This window comes from Scyliorhinus canicula, chromosome 12 (assembly GCF_902713615.1).
Source record: "Scyliorhinus canicula chromosome 12, sScyCan1.1, whole genome shotgun sequence".
In the NCBI taxonomy this organism is placed as follows: Eukaryota; Metazoa; Chordata; class Chondrichthyes; order Carcharhiniformes; family Scyliorhinidae; genus Scyliorhinus; species Scyliorhinus canicula.
The window spans coordinates 6,462,747-6,485,388 of record NC_052157.1 but is presented as its reverse complement, the minus strand read 5'-3'; the positions used below and the strand labels follow the sequence as shown (position 1 = coordinate 6,485,388).

Here is a 22,642-nt window from a genome sequence, read left to right as displayed (position 1 = left end):
ACAACCAGGCTCGGTCACCGCTTCACAAGACTGTAAAAAAACTCTGAAAACAATAGTCTTTTTTTTCAAATGCATGTATTATTTTTCATTACAACCCCCAGCTTTCACAGATCAGAACAACAGCTTGTATCAGGACTGGGACGAAGTCAGAGAGAGCAGTGCTCCAACAGTAAGTTCAGCTATCACAAAGAACTACAGGTCTACAATTGGATTAATGATATTCATTCACAAAACGGCTGTTCCAGTCACAGTACAAACTGCTAACCATTCAACATGGAAGAATAAAATGATGCGTACTGTCAAAATTAAACAGAAGTTGTCTGTGTGTCCACATTATACAGTTACAAAAACAACAAAGCAGTCCAGCTGAGAAATATCATTGTAACTCAAGTTCTATAAAGGATATATACTGGAAAAATAGTTCTCTCAACTGCATTAAGTAGTAATAAAGTACAGCAGGAACCCAATGCAAATCTACAAACTACGTTAGTTTGTTGCAAAAAGAAAGCACTTTGGTTAACTTAGTCAAATTAACTAAGTTGGCTAACTTAGTTAAATTACAACTGAGACTTGGCCAGCCAAGTATCACAATCGGGAAAACTCTACACTGCAGTTGGCTTCAATCTGGAATTACAAGACGGCACTGAAATTGCGCCAGACGAGCATTGTTGAAGGCGCTCATTGCGAAATTGCTTTGTCGGACCATTTTACCGGCGGCATTAACACTTTAATTCTAAATGGGTTACCTTTTGTTAATGTGGAAGGAATTTCATACAAATATGTATGGATGTACTTGCTAATGGTCGTAACAACAATTTTGAGGCTTTCTAATAAAAAAAGACAAATTGCTGGTATGCGTACAAGATTTTTCTGTATCAAATCCAGATTGTTGGAAATTTTTCTTATATAAACAATAATCTCCATTCCCGAGCTATCAGTTTAAAGACAGGGTCCCTGAAATCCAGCAGGAAAATAATATCCTAATTCTTCAGCAATTACATTAATGTTTGGGGATATCGTTTGAAAGAGGATCCATTCCATTTTCTTTCCAAAGGCAGCCTGACGGCAACGATCACAAGCCTGGACCCGAATGTCTGCCCGGTGATCTATGGTCCCCTCCTTTCCCTCTGCGCCCTTGCAGCAACGGACAGAGACACACTGTTATTGCAGAACTGCCACGCTGTCGGGGCGCAGGATCAGACCAGGGAGCGGGGGGGGGGGGGGGGGGGGGGGGGGGGGGGGGGTCGTAAATTTTATCATAAAGTAGCAGGGGAAAACCAGAGCTCAAGTTGTGATGAGGAGGAAAGATTAAAAACGACAAACGCTGCACATAAAAAAAATAAAAGGTCAAAAATGATGGGGAACTACAGCCTACTCCCCAGTTGTTGGAAGGGAGAAGTTAACTTTCAGCTGTCCTATTCTGCACCCAGAGTGCTGACTCAAAACCTCAACGGTTAACCTGGCTTTTTTTCCCCTTAAACGTCTGAACGCCAACATGTCTAGTCCTGATGTTTCCGACACTCAAAATCAGTCTCCACGTCAGAAAATAAAGGAGTGGGTGGAATTAAGATAGAACGCCAAATCACAAAAACAAAAGACAAAGATAGCAACAACATCATTCCATTCGGTAACCCACCCGATGCACTGATGCACCCGATTACCTTAATAGGCTACCACTACTTATGGCTCATGAAACACAAAAAGGCAAATTCTTCCAGTGCTGTTGCCACTGCAGTTTTGGGCTTAATGTAAAAAAGAAATTCTTATATTTATTACAAGTGTAGAAATCTTCTTGTGGATTCAAGAGCTTTAACAGGCAAAATCAGCTATTACTTTTGTAGTTTGTCGAAAGTAAACAAAAAAAAAAAACTTACAATGTTGGTCGGCTTTTGCATCACCTTGTGGCACAACAAAATACAATTACATGCTGTATCACAACTTGAGAAGGGAGTGAGAACCATATCTCTGTAGTTACAGAATTCCCCAGGTCGCCAAGTTTGATTTGAGCCCGACACGATTGGCAATGGATTCCGACAGGTGGAAACTTTTCAACAGTCTTCAGAATTTATTTTGAGAAGTTCCAACTGACGTCTCTGCTTTTTACACATTAATGTTTAAATGAAAACCTGGAATAGCTTAAAGTAGGCAGATGGGAATTGGAAATAGCTTTAATATATTATAGATATGCAAATATATATAATATATTAAAGGTCGGGGGGGGGGGGGGAAGAGAGAGAGGAGGACAGAAAGTCACGGAAAAATAATTTAGGACACTGAGATAAATGCTACAGCAAAGCTCGAGTAGTCCAATTACAGCTTTTAACACAGCAATAGTAAATATCTGGCCTCCGAAATTCTGCTAACAAACAAACTCTTGCCGCATCCGAATAATTTGCAACAAGGCAGCTTGCACATCTTCATCCATATGACCCTGAAAACAAAAGTGGAGGGAATAAAAGTTACTACGTTTTCTCTCTTGCATCCAATTTATTTTCTTAAAAGTGAAAAAAAGAGGAAGAAATGAACAGGAAAGTAAATTGTACAATCCGGAAAGGAGTCACCTGGCCAATCATCTCTGTGCCAACTCTTTGAAAAGTTCTCCCAATTAGTGACACCTTGTTCTATCCCCATAGCCCTGCAAATCTAGTCCTCTTTACTCCATCTTCAAAGTCACTACTGAATCTACTTTCACCACCTTTTCAGCTAGTGTGTTCCAGGCCACAGGGCAGTGTAACCCAAAAAAATGCTCTTCAGTTTCCGTCTGGTTCTTTGCCTCATGATCTGAAATCCGGTTGCTGATCCTCTTGCCAATTGCAACACGTCCTCCTCACCGACTCAGTCAAAACCTCTTCATAACTTTGGACACCTATATTAAGGGTGGTGGCCTGGTGGCACAGTGGTTAGCACTGCTGCCTCACAGCACCAGGGTCCCGGGTTCAAATCCCACCTTGGATGACTGTATGGCGTTTGTACTTTCATCCAGTTTCTGCGTGGGTTTCCTCTGGGTGCTCAGGTTTCCTCTCACAGTCTAAAGATAGTTAATAATCTTTATTGTCACAAGTAGGCTTACATTTACAGTACAGATGAGCAGGATAGGTGGATTGGACATGCTAAATTATCCGTTAGTGTTCAAGATGTACCAGTTAGATGGGGTTACGGAGATAGGGTGGGATCTGGGCCTAGGTGGAGTGCTCTTTCAGAGGGTCGGTGCAGACTAGATGGGCCGAATGATCTCCTTCAGCATTGTAGGGATGCTACATCGTTCTTTAACCACCTTTGCTCGAAGACAACCAAATCCAGTGTCTCTGGTTTCTCCTCATAACTGAAGAACTTTCATCGCTGCTACCAGTAAGGCTGCAGCTGTCCTTCCTCAACCAAGAATTGGACACAGTAGGCGCAATTCTAGAACTATGTTACGCCCAGCGCCGTTCCGGGTACGCTGGGTGCATCACGGGAGACGTTCAAATTGGGCCTCGCAAGACACACGCAAATGAGCAATTAGGTTAATTTAAGTATGCACGGCCAACTTGAGGCCACATTCAGCCTGCGCCCCAGAGTCACCGGCGAGGTCTCACCCAGGCACAAATCAGCCGCACGTGGAGACCAGGTGTGATGGCCACTTTGGGGTCTTGGAGGCTATTGGAGCCCCCTGGGTGTTTGGGGACAGGGCAGTTAGCCTCGTGACAGGTTGGGACTGCGAAGGGTCAGAGCCTGAGGGGATTGGGGGGGGGGGGGGGTAAGAGGGAGAGAGAGAGAAAGAGAGAGTTTGAAGGATTTCATAAAGGTTGGGAGGGTCACGGGGTGGATATTGAAAGGGGGTACACCCTCAGCGACCTCATAACAGGGTGTCCTCACTTGGTCGGGTGGAAGGGTAATGCCCATGGGTGTGGGATCCCTTAAGCTCACTTGCAGATCAAAAAACGCTTTCGAAATGGCGCCCCGATCTGAGGAACCAGTCTCGCTGGCAATTTCAGCTCCCCGCCACTGAAAAAAACTTCAGATTGGGGAGAAACTCCCCAAGTTCACCCCCTCCAAAAAAAAAGTGACTACACGTGGGCGAGTGCACGCCTGGATCATAACCAGAAAGCAGACGGATAGCACCCTAAAGGACACTTAATAGTTTGGTTGAATCGCACCCCATACTTCAATTGAGACCCAGCCTGGTGCTTAATGAAGTTTTGTTCAACTGTCTTGCTTTATCTGACACATGTTGAGGGGCAGTATAAAGCAAGGACTAGAGTCAATCCTCAGTGATGATCGGACATACATACACCAATCATCAAGATCACGGCTGTTCTGATTGTGGTCTGAATTTCTCATTGTCTACCTCAGATACCCTTTGAGATGCCTTTGCCAGTCAAGAACTTATCTCCCTCGGTCTTAAAAGTATTCATTGACCCCCCCCACCCCGCCAATCTCCACCGCTCTCTGGGGGAAGAGAGTTCCAAAGACTCGACCTCCAGGAGGAGAAATTTTTTCTCATCTCCATTTTAAATGGGAGACCCCTTATTTTTAAACTGTGCTCCCCCAGTTCTCGTCTCCCCCACAATGAAGAACATCTTTTCAGCATCTACGCTGTCAAGTCCCCTCAGAATCTTACATGTTTCAATCAGATAACCTTGGATTCTTCTAAACTCCCAGACACAGGTCCAACCTTTCCTCGTGGGATGACACCCCCACCTCTGTCCTATCACATATCTCCATTGACGCATCTTACCTACATCAGCATCTTACCCAAGAGTTTAACTTCAGACAGAGAAACCCAAGCACCTCAGACCAAAGACCACACATGACCAATGGTGCGAGCGGTTGGTGAACTTTGACGTTAGTTAAACATAAGGGAACCAGGGTCCTGTGGAAACTGTTCTCTGATGCGTCAGCAATGGTACTCATCAACCTTGCTGAAAAAGGTAACTGAATCATTCCACAGTAATTTGCAAATCTTCTCATAATATCGGAAGAGTTCTAGGAACAAGGTTGAACAAAATAACAGATCTACTTCTCTTTTGCCTTTCCCCTAATTTCTCTTTGAGCAGTGGCTATTCAACCTACCTGGGCAGCATTGAGTAGGTGTGTTCGATAGATTGCAATGACCTCTCGATGTTGCCTGTCAGCATCCTGCAGAGGAGAAAGAAGAGGTGGAAAACTTGGCAAATCTTCAAAAAGCATTAGGTTCGATTGTACAGTAATGACCTCACTGCAATGCACATTAATCACCTCATTTCCTGAGGGAATGTGAACCAATTGCCATTCACAAAAAGCTTAAAAACAAAGTTACATGATGTACATGCCAGTGTCAGCTGTGGCTCAGTTGGCAGCATGCTCGCCCAAGGCAGAAGGTTGTGGATTCCATGTCCAATTCGATGACTTGTGGACAAAAATAAAAGCCGACATTCCCGGTGCAGTACCACGGGTGTGTGGGCCACTAAAAGAGGTGCTGTCTTTCAGATAAGCCGAGGTCCTATCAGCCACCCTCAGGTCCCATCACATTATTGGTCTGGCATCTTGGTCAATCTTTACCCCACAACCGGTATTGCAAAAACAGATTCTCTGGTCATTATCAGATTGGTGGGAGTTTGCCATGTGCAAATTCTTCAGCCATCACAAGTCACAGATGTTGGCATTACCACTGATGCTCACTGTACAAGAATTAATAAATGAAGAAAAAAAGCTAAAAGACAGCGTTCTCACGACTACGCAGCTCAGATAGAGGTACCCAAAGATGTGCAGCAGAGAGCAACCAAACTAAAGGCATCTTCATGTGGAGAGATGTCATGGAAGCTCCAAGGCTTGGACTGACAAGTGGCAAGTTACATTCGCACCACACAAGTGCCAGGCAATGACTATCATCTACAAAAGGGGATCCAACCACCTCTCGACATTCAATGGCATTACCATCGCTGAATCCCCACAATCAACATCCTGGGAGTTACCACTGATCAGAAACTGAATGGACTGACCACATTAATACCAGGGCAGGTCAAAGGCGAGGAATCCTACGGAGAGTAACTCACCTACTGACCCCCCAAGGCCTGTCCACCATCTACAACACACAAGTCAGGAGTGTAATGGAATACTCCCCACTTGCCTGAATGAGTGCAGCCCCAGAAACACTCAAGAAGCTTAACATAATCCAGCACAAGGCAGTCACTCGATTGCTTCCCCCTTCAACAAATATTCAAATCCTCCACCACCGACAAACAGTGGCAATCGTGTGCACCATCTACAAGATGCACTGCAGTAACTCACCAAGGTCCCTTAGACAACACCTTCCAAACTCACGACCACTATCATCTAGAAGGACAAGAGCAGCAGAAACCTGGGAACCCCACCACCTGGAGGTTCCCCTCCAAGACGCTCACCACCCTGCCTTGGAAATATATCGCTGCTCCTTCACTGTCGCTGGGGCAACAACCTGGAACTCCATCCCTAACAGCACAGTGGGTGTACCTACTCCTCAAGGACTGCAGCGGTTCAATAAGGCAACTCACCCCCACCTTCTGAAGGGCAACTAGGGATGGGCAATAAATGCTGGGCTAACCAGCGGTGCCCACATCCCGTAAATTAATTTCTTTTTAAAATTCACCATCATCAGACAGAGCATTGGGATTGGGATTTGTTTGTTTTTTTTAATTTAGAGTACCCAATTAATTTTTTCCAATTAAGGGGCAATTTAGCCTGGCCAATCCACCTACCTTGCACAACTTTGGGTTGTGGGAGCGAAACCCATGCAAACACAGGGAGAACGTGCAACCTCCGCACGGACAGTGACCCAGGGCCGGGATCGAACCTGGGACCTCAGCATCGTGAGGCAGCAGGGCTAACCCACTGCGCCACCGTGCTGCCCTGGGATTTGGGTTTATTGTCATGTGTACCGAGGTGAAGTGAAAACCATTGTTCTGCGAACAGTCCAGACAGATCGATCTATACATGAAAAAATATGGGACATACAATAGATACACAAAGTAAATACGTAGACGCAGGCAACGGGTGAAGCATTTTGGTTACCGCCTTTGCGAAATTCTGCTTGCTGATTCCTCTCAATGGGCTAGCTCTAATTTTAAGACTGAGGTTTGAGCAGAGAAAGACAGACTGAAAAAATTATATAAATAAAACTGGCACTTATGAAACACCTTTCATAACCTTGGCACATCCCATGGCATTTTGTTAAAGTGCAGTCGGCTATACCAAAAGAAGCTTGGCAGCAAAGTCGACACAGCAAGATCCAACAGCCACACGAGCAAAAAGGATTATTGGCCTTTAAGTGATGTTGATTGAGGTATAGATGTGGCCCAGTACACCTTCCTCAAAGAGCAGCCGTTGAATCATTTGAAAAATGAAAATGAAAATCGCTTATTGTCACGAGTAGGCTTCAATGAAGTTACTGTGAAAAGCCCCTAGTCGCCACATTCCGGCGCCTGTCCGGGGAGGCTGGTACGGGAATCGAACCATGCTCCTGGCTTGCTTGGTCTGCTTTAAAAGCCAGTGATTTAGCTCAGTGATTTAGCTCAATCATTTACACCCGCCGAAGAGGGCAGAGGGGGCTTTGGTTTAAAGTTTCATCTGAAAGCGAGCTCTTCCAACAATGCCACACCACCTCAGTGATGCAGTGATGGGATATTGAAAGAGTGCCAATTGAGGGGTGTTAGTTGTGGGGACCAGAGTTTCCTCCATTCCTGTACCATCCCACGCACTTGAGAAGGCGCAACAGGATGCACTCGAATTCCAGTCGTTGGAGATCGTTTCTGACGTTGCTCACGATTGGGGAGGTTTTGGCCACTCACTAGCTCAACAGCATTTCCCCACTAGCATCCACGCTAAATCTCCATCCATTAATTAAATCAGCAGCAGCAGAGCTTGAGGTCTCAGTGCTGCTCAACTATTCCTGCAGCAATCGACAGAGGGAGCTTGGCTCTGACCTCTAATGCATGGAATTTTTTGTGATCCTGGGCCGGAGCGGGGGGGAAGCAAACACTTCACACTTCACCTGTAACACATTCTGAACAGGTATGACAGAAACTTGATATTCCTCTGTTGTACATCAAGTAGAATAGCAGAAAAGTATTAATTGCTTTTTAACTTTAGGCTCCGAAAATGTGCAAGTGCTATTTGATTCATTAAAAATTTGAAATGTAACACGTTAGGAGTCAAGCTGATTAAAATTGAATCATTTTATAGTAACATCCTTATGACTTAAATAAACAGATGCTACAAATTAAAACTGCACTCCACATACAAAGTAAGCAATTTAAATATTGCCGAAAGGAGTCATGTTGCACACGACAAAGCCTCGCTCCTCAGTGACATTCAAGCTCTGTGCCACCGAGCGGTTGTTTGTACACAACTTAAACCCACTTTCTTTAGATTATCTGATTCTTAATTAAAAAGTTATGGCTGAGAGGGGATTGGCAGAAGAACTCACTTCCCTTCCCACCTCTTGGTTGACCGCAGCAGGTGTTGTTTTTTTTTAAAAAGAGAAAATGCTTACCAATTTAGTCATGTGGAGATGCCGGCGTTGGACTGGGGTGAATCATAGAATTTACAGGGCAGAAGGAGGCCATTTGGCCCATCGAGTCTGCAGCAGCTCTACCCTACCCAAGGTCCACACCTCCACCCTATCCCCATAAGCCAGTAACCCCACCCAACACTAAGGGCAATTTTGGTCACCAAGGACAATTTAGCTTGGCCAATCCACCTAACCTGCACATCTTTGGACTGATGAGCACTCACTCGATGAAGGAGCTGTGCTTTGAAAGCTAGTGATTCCACTTTAATCTGGTGTTGTAAGACTTCTTACTGTACAAATTTAGTCTTTAACTGTTTAAGTGCTGTGACTGTAAAAGACACAGGCAAGTTTTCTTGAAAGTTTTAAAAGGAAAGGAAAGTGTCATTGTACTTACCCGGTATGCAACACACCCCACACACACCACGCCCCACCCAACACCGCGCCCCACCCAACACCGCGCCCCACCCAACACCGCGCCCCACCCAACACCGCGCCCCACCCAACACCGCGCCCCACCCAACAACGCGCCCCACCCAACACCGCGCCCCGCCCAGCACCGCGCCCCGCCCAGCACCGCGCCCCGCCCAGCACCGCGCCCCGCCCAGCACCACGCCACATGGTCCCAAAGGAAAGTCAAAAATATATGGATCCTACAGATTGACAAATTAGATGGCTGGCCTCGACAATCTTTCCATATTCTGCATCGAGATGATTTCAGATGATTCCCGTCTCCTCTTCTGGAGTCAGCAGCAACAGCTGCTCGTTTTATGTTAAAGATGCTGCACATGGGATTTGACTGGTCAGTGTACTGGTCAAGTACACTTGCAACACGAGTCATCTTCTTGCTGTTGCCAGTTCATGGTCTATCTGCCCTCTTATGCTGGAATGCAATGCCTCTGGACACAAATGGCTAGCTTGCGTTTATTAAATTCATTCATGGGATATACGCACCTCTGGTCAGGCCAGCGTTTACTGCCCACCCCTTAATTGCCCTTGCTGTCACATGACCATCCTTCACAAACTGGCAAGTTACAAAACATGGTCATTACAAGTGTATTTCAGGTTCATTGTTTAAAGTGATGAGATAAAGGTGTTGGTGAAGCCCCGTTCAGCTGGGTTGCATTGTCCAGTCATTGGATTTTATGGCTTGGCCCTCATTCACCGGAATAAATTAGATTATATCTCTGGAGTAGTTCTGGATATGGCAATTCACACTCCTTTAAGCTTATTGCCGTAGGTGTGCTTTCCCTATTTCTGCTCTTTGTTAATTTTTAAGTGTAGATATAAATGCCTGGCCATTTAAGACTTATTCTGTGGCTTCAGCCCACTCAACAAACAAAGTCAAGTTTGATATAAAACAGGGTTTTATAACAAAAAATGGCAACTACAACCAACCATGTGGTAGGGGAAGGCATCATGTATACAGGAACTCCTCAGGACATGACGTCAATAGTCACTCCAGCCCCAATGGAGTTTGCCAGCGCCTAATTAATACGTAGGGTTCTCTCTGGATACCCTGTACGTTTTGAGAAGATGCAAGCACAACGCGTGAACACATTCTGGTCAACTTACAGCCAGCTGTTGCTGCAGATCTTTGATTTGAATCTGGAGGGCCTCCATCTGCTGGCTTGGTCTCTTTGGGTTATTAGCAGAATATGAAAGCTGAGACAGGCCATTCAAAGCCTGTTTCAGCCTCTCAACGTCATTCAACAGCTCGGTTATCTGTGAGAAGGGAAGAGAAAAACGTACATTTTTGCCACTTCTTTTGCACACCTAGGGTTCGTATCACAAAGGGGAGGGAAGGGGAGGGGTGGAATCAAACACACTTGAAAATCTTTGGACTTATTCAAATCTCTGGAATGGGAGTTGAGACACAAGAAATGAATTGCAAACATAGTAGTCCAAGTACTTAAATTGCCAACACCTGCAAGTAACGCTGGCCGATCGAAACGCCTTGGAAACCCATTGCAAAAAATTCCTACTACATTCAACACAAGTTATTACTCTTCCCTCACTTCAATCATCAGGCACCTTAGCTACTCAAAACCAAACGTATGGTTTATTTAGGTAAGAGAGAATCTTGCCGAGCATCTTAACATCTTCCTCCGCTTCATGCGAGCGAGCAGACCAGCTAAGAAACACATATGCTTGCTGGACACATGACAGAACTGATCATTACAGGCGGCTGAAACCCCTTCCCCCTCACAGGGCAGTCAATATCCTATTGCACGCAAAGGATCAATTTTCTTGAAGCATTCCAAAGTAACAGTCTGGTCTTCCATTACTCCCAATGTTTCAGTCATTTTATTTTGTGTAGCGTTAAGCACGAAAACGCCTGGTCTAAAAAAAGGCAAACTTTGTCAGTTCAGGAAGAACAAAGATAAATAGAACTCACAGGACAGAAAGGGGTCATTGGTCTCTGCTACCATTTATGCTCCACGTGAGCCTCCCTCCCACTCGACCAACTTCATCTCATCCCATCAACGTATCCTTCGATTCTCTTCTCCATCACGTTCACCTAGCTTCCCTCATTTTAAATGTATCTATTCATCTTAACCATGTGGTAACAAAATCCACATTCTCACCACTCTCTGACTAAAGACGTTTATTGGTTTTGTGATCGACTAAATTGTATCCATCGGTGCTGGACTCTCCAAGTGGAAAGGTTTTGTTTAAACATAAATAAACTGTTGACGGCTAAGGCGGAAACCCAACCCCCCCCCCCCCCCCCCCCCCCCCATTGTACCCAAGCATTAATGCAAGCCATCATTCCTTTTACTCTACCTTGCTATCCTTGGCCTCAATTTGTTTGGCAGACTCCTGAATACTTTTCTGCAGGTCACAGATCGTTACCATGGACTCATCGTATTTATTTTTAAGCTCCTTAATTTGTTGTTCAAAGCTGAAGGATCTCGATTGAAAAGTCTCCTTTTCATCTTTTGCTGATAGCTCTTCCTCTTTAGCACGTAACACTTCAGTGCACATTTGCTCCTCCTTTGCTTTCAACTCCGCCAAGTCTTTTTTTAATGAATTTATCTGAGCCTCTAATGAGCTCTTCATGGTTTCGTGCTCTGATGAATCAGACGCTCCCCTCTCTTTCAGCTCTGTAATTGTGCGACTCAAAGCTTCGCTATCAGCTCGCAGCTGGGAAAGTTCAAGGGCTTTTCTTTTCAATTCCTCCTCTTTTCCATTCAGCTGGTTCTTCAGCCTAACAATATCCATGTCCATCTTCTCTTTCAACTGGGTATGCTGTAGGAGTGGGAGAGAGCTCTTCTTCTGATCGTCTAATTGGAGCTGCAAGCCTTCTACTTTCTGTTGCTCCTGTATGCAAGAATCCCTCACCTTCTCGGTTTCTCTCTGCAGTTCCAAAATTCTGTTATTCATTGATGTTTTCATCGTCTCAAACTCTTCAACAGGAATGTACTGTAATTGTATTCTCTCTTTCAATGCCTGGATATCCGATTGCAGCCTGGCATTTTCCTCCTGTGTTCTTTCATTTTGCAGTTCAACATCTGCATACTTCCTCATTACTTTTTCTACATGCTCATCCTTTTCACCCATACCATTAACAAACTTGCTTTCCATTGCCTCAAATACATCTTTGGAAATGTAATGTTTTTCTAAATTTTCTTCCAAATGTCCAACCTTTTTCTTCAGCTCCTCCGTCTCTTTCTTGTACCCCTCAGCTTCCTCCTGGAACCTACAACATTGCTGAGTTTTCTCTGCCAGCTCGCTTTTCAGTTCTTTCAAAGTAACACCAAGTTCATTTTGCTTCTCTTCATAATTTTTCACAGGAACAAACTGTGACTCGAGGGATTCTTGTAGAGTGTGAAGCTCGTTCAATAAGTTTTCTTTTTCTTTGCGAAGCTCAATTGTTTCCTCCTGAGTTTTCTTGTAATTCAACAGAGTCTGATTGACTTTGTTCTGCTGTTCCTCCATTCTGCTGTTCAAGGTAGTCTTCATTTCTTCATGCTGCTGAAGTGTTATATACTTTTTTTGCATTTGATCCTGAAGGATAATTAGTTGTTCTTTCAACTGCTTATTTTCATGTTCAGCTCTCACCATCTCACCCTGCACTTCATTGCACTGCTTTGTTGCTACTGATAGTTCCACCGCAGCTTTTTCTGAAGTAGTATTCAACATCTTTTTTAACTGCTCATGTTTTTCCAGGGGCACATATTGATTATTCAGAGATTCTTTCAAGGCAGCAATTTCTTTGAGTACATTTTCTGCCTGCAGTTGTGCCTGGTTGTATTTCCGGTTGAGTTCTTCCAGCTCCTTTTCCGATTTGCCAATAATGGAATTCAGAGCTGCTATTTCCTCCTCCTGCTTTTCTGGAGATATGTACTGAGTTTGCACACGATTTAGATTTTGCCTTATTGCATTATTCTCAACACTCAACCTTTCTGATTCTTTCACAGCCACCTTGTGCCTTTGTGATGCCTCAGAAATTTGTTTGTCCAGATCTTGAACAGTTTGGCTCATTGAAGACTTCAGTTTATCGTGTGTTCTCAAAGATACATACTCTGCTTGAATCTTGTGTTTCATGGCTTCCAATTCGGATTTGATGGCATTGTTTTCCCGTTGAATAGCTTCATTCTCCTTTTGCAGGTGTTGTTGCATTTGTGTTATATCAGACAGCTTTCCACTCTGATTGTCAAAGGAACTCCTCAACAGCTGATACTGCTCAAGCTTCACACATGCTGCTACCTGAGCCTTCTCTCGCTCCAGGCCTTTCTGTAGTTGGGCAACTTCTTTCCGAGCTCTTTCACACTTATCCCTCTCCGCTGCCACCTGCTTCTCCTTCTCTTCCAAACCACAGATGAAAGAATTCCTCATATTCTCAAACTCTTCAGCTGGTATGCACTGCAATATTTTCTTCTTCATGGTCTTCAGCTCATTTTCCATCCCAGTCACCTTTCGCTCTGCTTCTTGCTTCCTTTGCTCCAACGTTGTTAAAGACTCCTGAAGCCCCTTCACCTCCTCCTTGTACCTGTCCACTTCCTTAACCTCCACCGATTCCTGTATGGATAACACACCAAGTTTCACTTGGTTTTGGAGCCTCTCCACCTCTGCCAAGGCTTCCTCATGCTTCGATTTCACACCCCTCAGCTGGTTTCTCAGTTCCTCCACCACTCTGTTGTTTCCGGCAGACCCCTGTTTCGAGAGGTGATCCTTCAGCGCGTTGACGTGGGCTTGCAGGAGCTTAACCTTTCCTTCCGATTCGAACATTCGCTTCTGAACTTCACTCAATGCATCCTCCAGCTGCTTGATCTGCTCCTCCGATTCCTGTTTCACCCGGTTGCACTCGTCTTTCAAAACCTCGCAATGCTGATTCCTCCCCGACAACTCCATCTGCAGGCTGACTATCTCTTTCCTCGCCACCTCGAACCTTTTTCGGGTCATCTCCAAGTCCTTCCTCAAATGCTCATTGGCATCACACGCGCTTTGACTCAGCCGTAAAATCTCACTCGATCCAACTGCCGATTTGGAGGCATGCTGAAAGAAAAAGAATTGAAATAACCATTAAACACGATCAATTAAACTAAACGTTAAGAGACTAATCTGCCATTTTTAGTCTGCAATAATTGGAGAAGCGATACCTTGAATCTGAAATTCAATTGAATTTTAAACAAATGGGAGAAAAGCCTTTCCTTCCCAACAAACAGCTCACCAACAAAATAGTATTTTCTGAGAATCTGATTTTGACCAGATCAGTGATTAACAAAACTGTCAGTCTTAGTTTCAAAAAAAAAAGAGGGAGCACCTTACGACCTATTCAGACACTGATTTGCAGTAACCTCTCAATGATACGTGACCTAAATGGAATGTGCGCTTCAATAAACTCCTTCAGCTCTACAACACCCCCAGCCCCAAAATAGTGATAATAATGATAATCTTTATTAATGTCACAAGTAGGCTTACATTAACACTGCAATGAAGTTACTGTGAAAATCCCCTCATCGCCACATTCTGGCGCCGGTTCAGAATGTCCAAGCATGCCTTTCGAGACTCGTGGGACGAAACCGGAGCACCCGGAGGAAACCCACGCAGACACGGGGAGAGCGTGCAGACTCCACACAGACAGTGACCCAGTGGGGAATCGAACCTGGGACCCTGGAGCTGTGAAGCAACTGAGCTAACCACTGTGCTACCGTGCCGCCCTTTGGAATTTCCTTTTCTAACAGTCCAGTCTCTTCGACATCCAGAGGTCGATGGATCGAACAGCGCATCAGGATTGCATTCGCTGGAGTTCAGAAGCATGAGGGGTATCTCGTAGAAACTACAAAATTGTAACACGGTAGACGCAAGGAGAATTTTCCCAATGGCGAGGGTGTCCAGAACCAGATGTCACAATCTGAGGGCGTGTAGACCATTTAGGACTGAGAGGAGAAGGAATTTCTTCACCCAGAGAGAGCAGAATTCACTACTGCTGAAACTAATTGAGGCCAAAACATTGTAATGCTTTCAGGAAGCGGTTAGATAGAACACTTGGGGCAATTGAATTGGATGATCCGCCATGATCATAATGAATGACAGAGCAAGCTCGAAGGGCCAAATGGCCTCCTCCTGATCCTATTTTCTATGTTTAATAAAGCAGCAAAGGTCATTAAAATGAGTTGGTTCGAGAAGCGTTTGGATGCATTTATAGAAAAGGAAGGAATTGGAGTCAAGGCAGGTAGTTGGCAAAAATTAGTTTGTTGTGTTTACGGACTTTAAAAATCTCCATTTTCCCAGTGGAGCATATGTTGGAAAATAAATATCTTAGTACCGGATTGCTCTCGTCTCAAGTAATGTTTGAAACATCAGACTGTAGTAGATTTATTAACATGTTGTTCAACATATTAACTAGAACATGGGATTCCTTCAGCTTTACTAAATGGGATTGGTAATATTTTCATTACCGATTAGCTTTTGATATCAGCCGGAGCTCATCTTTATTCCCTTTTCAGATCTTCACAAGAGCAGTGGAACGTCGCCAGAGAATAAACCACCCTCAAAAACACAAAAGTAATCCTTGACCTCGCACAGCGTCCCACTTCAAATTGAAAAGGAAAGTTACAAATACCCTTGGCAGTGACTCAGGTGACTAATTCTCTTGCAGATGCCGAATTGTAATCACTTGCAGCAAGGGAATTGCACTTGTTGGGGGAAAAAATAAAAGGCAACAAGGATTACCTATGTACTATGAAAGAGCAGAGCAAGATTGAAAGCGATTAACGTGTAAACTCATTGTGGAGAACGGTGTACCATTCCCTAAACTCTGCATCACAACTCTGAACAAGCCATTCTAAAGAAAATTAATTCAGCAAAAATCTATTTCAAACTGCAAAACTATTGCTTCACCAGCCCAATCAGAACGTTAGAGAGAGATAAAACCTTGGCTGCCCGTATCCTGGTAAGGTATTCCCGTACCAGCCTCCCCGAACAGGCGGCGGAATGTGGCGACTAGGGGCTTTTCACAGTAACTTCATTTGAAGCCTACTTGAAATGAAATGAAATGAAAATCGCTTATTGTCACGAGTAGGCTTCTAATGAAGTCACTGTGAAAAGCCCCTAGTCGCCACATTCCGGCGCCTGTTCAGGGAGGCTGTTACGGGAATCGAACCGTGCTACTGGCCTGCTTGGTCTGCTTTCAAAGCCAGCGATTTAGCCCTGTGCTAAGCAGCCCCTTGTGACAATAAGCAATTTTAATTTCATTTCATTTTCAGTTCAAGGGGCGGGCTGCGCCTGATTCAGTGCGTCGCTCCCTCAGGGCTGCACTGAAGTGTCAGATTAAATTCTTGTGCAAAGTCCAGGGCTGGAGTTTGAATTCACACAAACTACTGACTCTAGTTAAAACAAATAAAATATATTGTGCTATTTCAAAAGTTTGGTTTAATTCCTCATGGACGTCATGCTGTAAGTAATCATCATCGGCCACTGTCTAGTTCAAGATGAAAATGATGCAAAGCACGTTGTGTACACCTTCATCACTACGTGTTTCAAGATGACCAAAGCGATGCGTGGGAGGCTCTAAAAGAATCAGTAAAGTCAAACGAAAATAATAAAAATGACAACCACGAACAATTTATTTTAGTTGTCTGCATGTATTTGCTGAAGAGGGCTAAGCACATCACTGAAAGCAGACAGGCCAAGTTTGGAGAAGCTGCAAAACCTGATCATGTTTAAATTTTTGACAGCCTCAGGTGTTGACTTCGCCAGCCTTGCCTTTCCCTGCCCATCCTTTCAAAACAGCAGCTCATCCAGGAAAACTAAAGCCTAAATGCATACTGGACAACCATTATCCCGGTGGCACAGTGGTTAGCACTGTTGCTTTCCAGCGCCAGGGTCCCAGCTTCGATTCCCGGCTTGGGTCACTGTCTGTGTGGAGTCTGTACGTTCTCCCAGTGTCTGCGTGGGTTTCCTCCGGGTGCTCCGGTTTCCTCCCACAAGTCCCAAAAGACGTGCTTGTTAAGTGAATTGGACATTCTGAATTCTCCCTCCGTGTACCCGAACAGGTGCCGGAGTGTGGCGACTAGGGGATTTTCACAGTAACTCCATTGCCGTGTTGGGGCTGGTTTAGCACAGGGCCGAATAGCTGGCTTTTAAAGCAAACCATGGCAGGCCAGCAGCGCGGGTTCAATTCCCGTACCAGCCTCCTCGAACAGGCGCCGGAATGTGGCGACTGGAATGGGGCTTTTCACAGTAACTTCATTTGAAGCCTACTTGTGGCAATAAGTGATTTTCATTTCATGTAATGTAAGAATACATGTGGCAATAAGATTATTATTCGCGCCTTCTTGACTATTAAATGGGCGGCACGGTGGAACAGTGGTTAGCACTGTTGCTTCCCAGCTCCGGGGTCCCAGGTTCGATTCCCGGCTTGGTTCACTGTCTGCGTGGAGTCTGCACGTTCTCCCCGTGTCTGCGTGGGTTTCCTCCGGGTGCTCCAGTTTCCTCCCACAAGTCCCGAAAGACATGCTGTTAGGTGAATTGAATATTCTGAAGAACAGGCGCCGGAATGTGGCGACTAGGGGCTTTTCACAGTAACTTCATTGCAGTGTTAATGTAAGCCTACTTGTGGCAATAAAGATCATATTAAATAATGCTGGGATTATAGACCATCTTGTCCATTGATATTCAACATCTTCATTCAGTGAAGCTCAGTAAACGCGACAAGACTACTCTCACCAGCAACAAAGCAGAAATAATGCTGCATCAGAACTTTATTTTAAAATGAAAAACATTTATGACAGTAAATCTTTACATAATTGCCACTACAAGTTATTCAAATACACGCAAGTCAAAAAAGCATTTACCTGTAACTCGGTACCAGGGACGTTGACCTGCTTAACAGCCATTTCTTCTTTCACTAATTTTAATTTACAGGAAATGAAACAAAAAACAAATACTTAGTCCATTGATCCAACGTCATCAAAGCCACTTTCTTCATTAGCTCAATCTCCACCCAAATATTCAGCTAAACGTCCTGGTCATTTTGAATATAAAGTGTACCCAAGATCAAACAATAATCTCGTTGTACCACAGGGGAACAACATAATTCACTGCACTTTGTTAGCCCAGAATGAATTGCGAGAATTGGTAAGACATTTACTTTAATAAAAAAATAAACTAAAGCAAAAGTGGCCCGAGGCACCATAGTACTTCTGGAGGAAATTGGAATTTAGTATGGGTTGTACCCTGACTTTTTTTCCTTTTGGAATCTCGGTTCAAATTTCACCTAGTTTCAAGAGATGGAAGTCTATATTGTCTGCTGGGACTTTTATTTACATAGTGCTACCAACTTTTATAGATGTACCATAGAAAGCATCCTATCGGGCTGCATCACAGCCTGGTATGGCAACTGCTCGGCCCAAGACCGCAAGTAAAGTCAGAGAGTCGTGAACACAGCCCAGTCCATCACACAAACCTGCTTCCCATCCATTGGCTCCATCTGCACCACCCGCTGCCTGGAGAAAGCGGGCAGCATAATCAAAGACCCCTCCCACCCGGCTTACTCACTCTTCCAACTTCTTCCATCGTACACGAGAAAGTCTGAGAGCATGCAGAAACAGATTCAAAAACAGCTTCTTCCCCGCTGTTACCAGACTCCTAAACGACCCTCTGATGGACTGACCCGATTAATACTACACTCCTGTATGCTTAACGCGATGCCAGTGTCTATGTAGTTGCAGTGTGGATCTTGTGTTGCCCTATTATGTATTTTCTTTTTATTTTATTTCCTTTTCATGCATTACAAATTATCTGTCTGAGCTGCTCGGAGAAAAATACTTTTCACTGTACCTCGTCTAACTGGGTTGCTCGTCAGAAGAGACAGGACAGACTCTGGGCTGAATAGCCTCCTTCGTCGCTGTATTATTCTAATCTGCACCCAATTCAATATTCATTGCCAAGACTCACTTGAGAGCTCATGAGGGGAGATCTTAGCTCAGGGAAAAGTGGATGTGAGTGCAGTTGTGTGTTGCACTTTTGAGGTGGGGGTTCAGGTGCATCATTGAGGCATAGTAAAAAGTTTTCTGGCTCAGGGAGTCATCAACATGTGCAACCGATACCAGAAATGGGGAAAATACACCATTCCAGGGCATTAAACATCCCGGATTCCTTGACAATTGCCAAAGAACATTTTAAATTGATGCACCATATCACAAACAATGCAAATGGAAACTTCTGATCAGCTTTTAAAAGGTGTTTGCAACAGCAGACCTGAAAACAATAATGGACTTTCTGAATTAAAAAAAAAATTTAAGTACCCAATTTTTTCCCCCCCAATTAAAGGCAATTTAGCGTGGGCAATCGACCTACGCATCTTTGGGTTGTGGGGGTGAGACCCACACAGACATGGGGATAATGTGCAAACTCCACACGGACAGTGACCCAGGGCCGGGATCGAACCCAGGTCCTCAGCGCCGTAAGGCAGCAGTGCTAACCACTGTACCACCATGCCGCTTAGGACTTTCTGAATTTGAACAGATCAAAAACTAGTTGAAAGGTAATACCTCCAGACGCCTCCTATCATTATTTCAGTCTATTCACATCTCAAGAGTTCACCTGAGACAGCACAGGATAACGTTGAACATATCAATAAACACAAAAATGAAAGCGCACTTAATCAATCTCAATATCAATGAACACAAAATAAGGGTGGCATGTGGCACAGTGGATAGCACTGGGATTGCGGCGCTGAGGACCCGGGTTCGAATCCCGGCCCTGGGTCACTGTCCCTGAGGAGTTTGCACATTCTCCCCTCGTCTGCGTGGGTTTCACCCCCACAACCCAAAGATGTGCAGGGTAGGTGATTTGGCTAAATTTCCCCTTAATTGAAAAAAAATAATTGGGTACTCGAAATTTTCTTAAAAAATGAACACAAAATACTCCAAACCATGAACACAAAATACAAAGCATCATTTTGGAATGAAACAAGGATTTGAGTTTATCGCCTGTCTGATGCGCACACCCACTCAGCAGGCCCAGAATCAGGTGTGAAATGCACATCTGGCTGCGATCAGCCCCAGAACACGATTTCACACTGGCCGGCCAATCACCAGGCAGCCAGCGTGAAACGGGCGATGGAAAAGGCTCATCGCTGCCAGGGAGGGCAAGAAGAGGGTGGGCGCAGAGATAACGGAGGGTGTGGGCTTGCAGTTCCAATGGTCACCCTCCGGGGGAGAGAGCCGATGCAAAGCTGTGCGAGGGAGATGCTGACCTGGTGAAACAGTAATGAATTGCGACAGAGAAACCCTGCAAGGAGTGCGTCGAGGCAGCACATTCAAACCCCAGTCTCCAAACATCATTCCAGCCCCAACAGCTCATCCCACCCTGGGTCGAGGCTGCAGCTAAAAGGCAACGGCCGCCTGGCCATTCCAATGGCAGGCGGGCCGCATCAAACTGCGTTCAACTGATTGTCGCAGACGCGCTTCCAACTCTCGGGCGCCAACTGAAATATTGCGCAAGTACGCAATGGTGTCTGGCCGTGTGCTCAACTTCTTCCCTCCTGATTTCTCACACTTCTGAGTTGGGCACTTGCCCGCCCGAGCAATGCAAAATTCTAGCCAGTCTTCAAGTGTTACTGCTACTCAATATTAACACTCACAGGACGGCACGTGACACGGTGGTTAGCACTGCTGCCTCACAGCGCCGAGGACCGGGGTTCGATCCAGGGCTGGGTCACTGTCCGTGTGGAGTTTGCACATTCTCCCAGTGTCTGCGTGGGTTTCACCCCCACAACACAAAGATGTGCAGGTTAGGTGGACTGTCCATGCTAAATTGAAATGAAATGAAATGAAAATCGCTTATTGTCATGAGTAGGCTTCAAATGAAGTTACTGTGAAAAGCCCCTAGTCGCCACATTCCGGCGCCTGTTCGGGGAGGCTGTTACGGGAATCGAACCGTGCTGCTGGCCTGCTTGGTCTGCTTTCAAAGCCAGCGATTTAGCCCTGTGCTAAACAGCTGCTAAAATTGCCCCATAATTAGAAAAAAATAATAATTGGGTACTCTAAATTTATATTTAAAAAAATTAACACTCACCATTAAACCTTCATAACTTAGGTACCAATAAAATATTAGTGCATCATTGCAACTAAAGGACAAAACAGCGAAGACAAAACAGAAAGATGACTGGTGCTGAGGATCCAGAATAAATGCTGGAAATACAGAGTAGGCCAGACAACAAACAGCTGGAGAGAAAAAACGAAGTTCACATTTCAGGTCAATGACCTTTCATCAGACATTAACTCGTTTTTTCTTTCCACGGATTTTGCGTGACCTGCTGAGTATTTTCAGCAATTTATGACTAAATGCTTGAGGTTAAGCACATTAAACGCCAGGGTAGAGCAGGGGTTTTACAGTATATTCGGGACTTTCAGATACTCATGCCATGTCGCAAAACAAGATTTTTCATCGAGTATCGTCCGCTGACGTATATCATTTTCACATTTACATACTGCAGAATGCTCCTGAGCTAAACCAGGAGATGTGCCAATGGATTCAGATTTATCCTTGCGGATTTGTCTATGTCACTCACTCCATCCAAGGTTGCATTTCTTTGCTGACAATTTCAATGTAAACAAACTTGACCATGACAGAATGATACTGGAGAATTAGAATTTGATCTCACCTTTCACCATCGGGATGCCAGAGGTCATCTGCTCGTACAAATGCCCGGTCTACAAAACAAAAAAAAAAACGTTTCATTTTTAATTACGTGAAAGAGAATCCTCCAATGATTCAACAACAACTGCTTGCATTTCTATAACAGCTTTAATGTGGTTAAACCCCACCAAGCCGTCTCACAGGAGCATTGTAAAGCAAAACTTGACACAAAGCAAAGATTTGGTCAAACGAGTTGCTTTCAAGGTACATTTTTTTATTAATTCATTTATGGGATGTGGGCGTTGCTGATTAGGCCAGCATTTATTGTCCATCTCTAGTTGCCCTTCAGAAGGTGGTGGTGTGCTGCCTTCTTGAACCGCTGCAGTCCTTGTGGTGTAGGTACACCCACTGTGCTGTGAGGGAGGGAGTTCCAGGATGTTGCCCCAGCAACAGTGAAGGAACGGCCGATATATTTCCAAGTCGGGATGGTGAGTGACTTGGAGGGGAACCTCCAGGCGGTGGGGTTCCCAGGTATCTGCTGTTCTTGTCCTTCTAAATAGTAATGGTCGTGGATTTGGAGGGTGCTGTCTAAGGAACCTTGGTGAGTTCCTGCAGTGCATCTTGTAGATGGTACACACGGCTGCCACTGTTGGTCGGTGGTGGAGGGTTTGAATGTTTGCGCGAAGAGAAGCAGTCAAGCATTTTGGAAGAGAAAAGAGAGATCGAAAGGTGAAGGGGAATTGTAGAGCTTAGGGCCAAGTTATTACGATCCCGGACCAGATCCCAATTTATATTCGGAAAACCGGACAAAACCCCACTATTTTCTTGAAAAAAAACGGGAGGAAAAGAATACTTCGCTCCAGGAGTGATTCAACGTTGCAAATAGGGATATGGTGTATTAAAGCAAACGTTGTTACCATAGTATTAAATTATCTTAACACCATAAAAGAAATAGCTTACAGTAAATAGTTAAACAATTCTTAATGAAAGGAAACGGTTCACTACGAACTTATACCTCCTTTACCTCCAATTACACAAAGCTCA

At 44.7% G+C, this 22,642-nt stretch overlaps 1 protein-coding gene across 3 annotated transcripts in view; it reads right to left on the bottom strand.

Annotated features, from left to right (window-relative positions):
- Window positions 1-1,224: 1,224 nt before the first annotated feature.
- The window catches only part of LOC119974394 (uveal autoantigen with coiled-coil domains and ankyrin repeats-like), a 182,870-nt gene continuing 161,452 nt past the window's right edge, over window positions 1,225-22,642 (bottom strand). For all 3 annotated transcript variants that reach the window (XM_038813211.1, XM_038813213.1, XM_038813212.1), the window contains 6 exons: window positions 21,624-21,672; window positions 17,809-17,861; window positions 11,291-14,005; window positions 10,079-10,228; window positions 5,053-5,118; window positions 1,225-2,431 (listed from right to left, as the gene is read on the bottom strand). In XM_038813211.1, the coding sequence (XP_038669139.1) occupies window positions 2,360-2,431; window positions 5,053-5,118; window positions 10,079-10,228; window positions 11,291-14,005; window positions 17,809-17,861; window positions 21,624-21,672 (3,105 nt within the window). In that variant the 3' untranslated portion in view covers window positions 1,225-2,359. The remainder of the gene's footprint in view (window positions 2,432-5,052; window positions 5,119-10,078; window positions 10,229-11,290; window positions 14,006-17,808; window positions 17,862-21,623; window positions 21,673-22,642) is intronic.